At 27.0% G+C, this 5,760-nt stretch overlaps 1 protein-coding gene across 1 annotated transcript; it reads left to right on the forward strand.

Annotated features, from left to right (window-relative positions):
- Nucleotides 1-234: 234 nt before the first annotated feature.
- Nucleotides 235-5,745, forward strand: LOC111038495 (the record flags this gene model as incomplete). The annotated part of the gene is made up of 4 exons (XM_022321623.1): nt 235-262; nt 331-1,732; nt 1,824-2,735; nt 4,413-5,745. Coding segments are annotated over exons 2-4 (3,392 nt in total), but the record flags the coding sequence as incomplete, so codon positions are not given.
- Nucleotides 5,746-5,760: the final 15 nt, after the last annotated feature.

A 5,760-nucleotide genomic window follows, 5' to 3' on the forward strand; every position in this document is an offset into this window, starting at 1 on the left:
TATGTATGTTATTTTATTAAACATTAAATAATTGTATTTATTATATATGAATAGGACTATATGAATCACCATTGAACTGGTCTAGCAGAGAAGAGCCACCAATAGCTTCCAGCCACTGCATTCCAAATCTCGGTAAATAATTGCATTATATAATATTTGTTTTTAATAAGTTATTTGGAATGTTGTATTTAATAAATTACAGCTTCAGTCGGAGATTCATCACTAAACTGGTCAAGTATAAGTCCACCAAATCATAATTATTGTAAGTAAATATTACATAATTAAATTAAAGTGTTGGTTTCATAATTTTAAATTAATTATTGTTTACAGCTAATATAATACAACAAGATATTGAACAAGAAGTTGGTAAGTGTGTTTCTCATTCAACACCACTTCATACACCATCTAGTAGTAAACATCAATGGACATCCAGAACAACTTGTGCTTCTAACAAATGTAAGGAAAATAGTGACTTTATTTAATTTAATCAAAATTTTGTAATAATTAATTTTTGTTTTATAATAATTTACAGTTGATTCTGATTTGGATGGATTTGTGCCTCTACTAACAGAAACTAATCAGAACATGTTATTAAATACAGTAAACGTAAACAGAAAAGGAAAGCTTACCCCAAACTGTAAGAAATTATATAAAGAAGCCATGAAGCTAAAACGAAGAGCAGAGCGTTTAGAGAAACAGAATAAAAGTACTAGATGTCAACTAAATTTAGCTAATCGATTTACACGTAGTACTTTTACAACTCAATTAATGAAAAAAGTTAACTCGAGCACTTTCAATTTCATTATGAGTCAAATGAAAATTCAAAAGAAAACACCTCAAGGTAGAAGATATAGTTTAGATGACAAAATTATGGCCCTTTCAATGTTTAAAAATTCTCCTAAAGGGTATAAATTTTTATCGACAGTATTTGCTTTGCCTTCAAAAAAAACTCTTTATAATCTTTTACAACAAGTCCCATTCAATACTGGAATAAATTATCATATTATAAACAATTTAAAACATCAAGCAGAAAAATTAAACATTTTGGATAGGTACTGCACGTTGCTTTTTGATGAAATGGCATTAGATGCAACTTTAACTTATGATAAAAAAAGTGACTCTATTTTTGGCTTTGAAGAGAATAATCTAAAATTTGCCAATCATGTTTTAGTATTTATGTTAAGAGGTCTACGGAAAAAATTCAAGCAACCAATTGCATACTACTTTTGTTGTGGTACTACAAAAACTGAAGATCTTGTAAGTTATATTAAAGAAATAATTTGTGCAGTACAAACCACAGGATTAAAAATAAAAGCTACTGTTTGTGACCAAGGTTGTACAAATCAAGCTGCAATTAATATCCTTGTAAAAGAAACAATTCACTTGTGTAAAACTCAAAATATTGTAGATAAATACTTGGGATTTTTAATTAACAATGAAGAAATTGTACCTTTATATGATCCTCCACATTTGTTAAAATGTATGAGAAATAATTTATTGACTAAAAATTTAAAATTTAATTATAATGGGAAGAATCAAACAGCATCATGGAGCCATATCGAAACTTTGTACAGATTAGATAAACAAAATGAAATATATGATTTACGCACTTTGCCAAAACTAACAGAAGCACATATAATACCATCCAAAATAAGAAAAATGCGTGTATCAGTTGCGGCACAAGTTTTCAGCCACCGAGTAGCTTCCACGATGCATCTTATTGCTAACTATGGTAAATAATTTACAATATTATATAAAAAATGTATATTGTATTTTTTTAAATATAATGTGATACCTCTAAAAATTTATTCTTTTAAATCTAGATTCTGATAGTTCACTATCCAACTCAATTGGAACATCTAATTTGTGTCTTTTTATGGATAAAGTGTTTGATTCTATGAATGGTTCCACTATTAATGCATTAGATGGCAAACCATTAAGATGTGCAGTTAAAAATGGATCTTCTCATATTCAATTTTGGGATGAAGCCATTCAGGTTTTCAAAACTATGGTTTTTGTGAATAAATTGGATGACTCTGCTGTAAGACAACCAATATGTATAAAAAATTATATAAAAACATTAGAATCTTTTAAATACTTGTGGTTAAAATTAAAATCTGAAGGTTTTAAGTTTCTATTACTAAGAAATATTAATCAGGATTCTTTGGAATGTTTCTTTGGATCTATTAGAAGCCACGGATCCAGAAATAATATGCCTAATTGTTACCATTTTTCTACATCATTTAAAACTTTACTTTTAAATAATTTCTCTTCGTTAAAATCGCTAGGGAACTGTGAGCTTGATGATAGTATAGGAGCTTTAGATAATTTAAAACAATTCTTATCTGGACCAAATGAGGTACATAGTAATGATGTTTCATTAAATTTATGTTTAAATTCATTTAATGTAGAACTTGTAAAACCCAATAAATCTACAATAGGTGAAATGACAATTGGCTATGTAGCTGGCTATATAGTTCGAACATTAATTAAATCAACTAATAATTGTAATATTTGTAAAAATGATTGTATAGATATTCATAATGCCAATGAACTAATTAGTGTTAGAAACTATTCTGATAACAGATTGAAAACACCGAGCCAAAATTTTAATAATATTATTGAACATATTTTAAATATTTTTACTGAAGTTATTAATAGTACATGTAATAAACCTCACATTTTTAAGAGTTTAAATTTATTAATTGAAGTAAATGTTGACTTTAATTTTTTATGTAAAAATCATAATTTGAAACAAATGTTAATAAAAAAACTAATTTTTTTTTTATTATTTACTTGGTGCAAAAATATTAATCGTGTGCTTTCTGGAGCTGATAGCAGAACGGATAATAATAAAATTAAAATCATGGCTAAAGAATATTATATAAAATACAAAACTAAAAAACGATGATATAATAAATGATTCTAATAAATACTGTTATACTTTTATATTATAAATTGTTATATAAGTACCTACGTTTATTTTAATATTGTAATTATTTTATTTTTTACAAGTACCTGTTTACTATTATTATGTTCTATTTTGTAATATGTTTAATATTTGTATATATGTAGTATTGTAATATGTAATATATTGTTCTGTCTTATATTATTCAAAATAATTTTATATTTTTATATAATTTAAATAACCACTTATTATAGCTTTATTTAAATATACATCATAGAAAAATAAATATGTATATAGTATTTGATGATTCCTAAAAAAACGATATATATGATGATATCAGCAATTTATTTTACCATTTAGTTGAAGGAATTAAATTTATTAGCATTTATTTGTAAAATAAGTAAAATTTACAACTTATTAATACTATTACTAGCATTCTGTGTGCCTGTGCTAATCGTTTAGTTGGTAAGAATGACACCAAGCGCTAGTGTAGTTGGAAACCGAATATTTGGTCGAGTTGCTTATCTATTAATCTTTTATCTATGCATTGAACTAATTGATGATTCCGTTTTCTTTACAAAATATTTTGAAAAATAAATAAAACACTATGGGTAATTCTAAAAAAAAAAAGTTATCGTTATCAAAAATGAAAAAACACAAGGGCAATGTTAATGCGCTATTGAAATGGCGTTTGAATTCCAATTGCATAACGGTAAGTTTTAATTTTCATTATAATAATATATATTAGAAGCAATTGTTTTTTGTATTCAAACTGTTTAAAATATGTTAATTATACATACACTGCATAAATAAATGTATGGGTGTACGATGATAGTGGAAGTCACTACTCGCTCTGCTGTATACAAATTGTAGAAAATGATAATAAGTATAAATTATAAACAATTAGTAAAATTTTCGTGTATTTACAGTTATTCGTTTTTGAGTTACATCAAAATAAGAAAATCGCTATATAAAAAATCGTATGAATATCCAATGTTGTAAAAATATGAATTAATCATGGGACTTACTGGCATTAAAGATACTTCTATTTTACCAAACAGAATTCAAATCAAAGCTCAATTAAAATCCAGATATGCATTATATGTGCAAATGATAACAGATTTAATACAAAATCATAATTATATTTGTACAACTGCGGACATTTGGAGCTCAAATAATAAAAGCTTTATGGGTAAATATATTATAATTATATTTTTTTTTAAATTATACTGTACCTACATTTACCTAGTAAAACTTCAATAAAATTACCAAATTGATTTAGACATTTTTACCAACTTGTGAATAAGTAATACCAATGATTATAGTACATAGTATAATACACTATGTGTACTATATTATAATATTATGTGTAATCGATGGTAATACTTAATAACATTTTTTAACTATTTGTGGTATGGTATTGTTGTAGGTATTATATTATTATACATATACATTTAATAAGCAACTTAAAATTGGATTATTATAAATTCATTTTTTTATATAGGTATGACGTGCCATATGATAAATGAATCTACATATGAACGAAATTCAAATATTTTAGAATGTAGAAGAATGAAAGGAAGCCATAACTACATTAATATTGCTGAGATGATGACTGATATAACTGAAACATACAAATTGGACCATTCAAAAATTACTCATACTGTCACAGACAACGCCAGTAATTTTAGTAAATCATTTAAGACATTTTCTAAACCTTTACCTGATGTACATCAGGGAAATTCTTATACTTTTGGCAATTTCAATGAAGATAGTGATACTGGTAGCTGTAGTACTGATACAGCTGACGATGAAGATACAAACTTAAATTTGATAGATGTCGATGAGGTACTCTCAACTCCAGTAATATCGGACGCAGTGAACGATAATTTTTCTCTGCCATCACATATTACTTGCTGTGCCCATAGTTTAAATTTGATAGAAACACGTGATATTTCTTCAATTGATGATAGTAAATACAATAAAATGTCTGAATCGTCATTTAAAAAATTGCAAAGCTTTTGGAATTTATTAAGTAGGAGCACGGTTGCATCTGACAAAGTGTTTGAGATATGTGGTTGCAAATTTCCAGTACCTATTATGACAAGGTGGAACTCGTTATTCGATGCAGCTAAAAAGGTACTGGCTCATAAAACTGAAATTATTAAAGCATTTGAAGAATTACGTTTAACAAAATTAAAGGCAAATGAATGGGATTTATTGACGGAGTACTGTAACGTAATGGAAACTTTAACAATTTCTTTGGACAAGATGCAATGTGAAAAAAAAGGTTTCTTGGGCTATGTTGCACCTATTATTTTAGTTTTACGCCGCACTTTAATAGCGTTAACAAATTTAAAATACTGTAGACAATTATGTATTAAAGTAGTTCAAAGTTTAGAACAAAGGTTTGCCTATTTATTTGATTTGTCCTTGCCCAAAAGTAAATGTTTTGTCATTGCATCAATTAGTCATCCTAAGTTCAAATTAAGTTGGATTCCTGTTCGATACATTGAGTTGTGCAAAAAACTTTTTTTTACTGAGTGCAATGAAATGTATACTAATATGAGTGATATCAAAAAAAAAACGGCTGTAGCTAGTGATAATGAAGACAGTGATGATAGTGACCAGGAATTTTACTCAGGTTTGTATGAACACACTAATAATGGATACTCTGCTGATGAATCAAGAATTACAAACTTTTCTTGTGTACAGGCTTTGACGTTCTTAAATTCTCCCAAAAAAGAATTTAGTGTTTTAGAAGATTATCCCATAGTTAAACAAGTGTTCTTAAAATACAACACAACTATTCCGTCTTCAGCTCCAGTGGAACGCCTGTTTAGTGGAGCAAT

Source organism: Myzus persicae, unplaced genomic scaffold (genome assembly GCF_001856785.1).
Source record: "Myzus persicae strain clone G006 unplaced genomic scaffold, MPER_G0061.0, whole genome shotgun sequence".
Lineage (NCBI taxonomy): Eukaryota > Metazoa > Arthropoda > Insecta > Hemiptera > Aphididae > Myzus > Myzus persicae.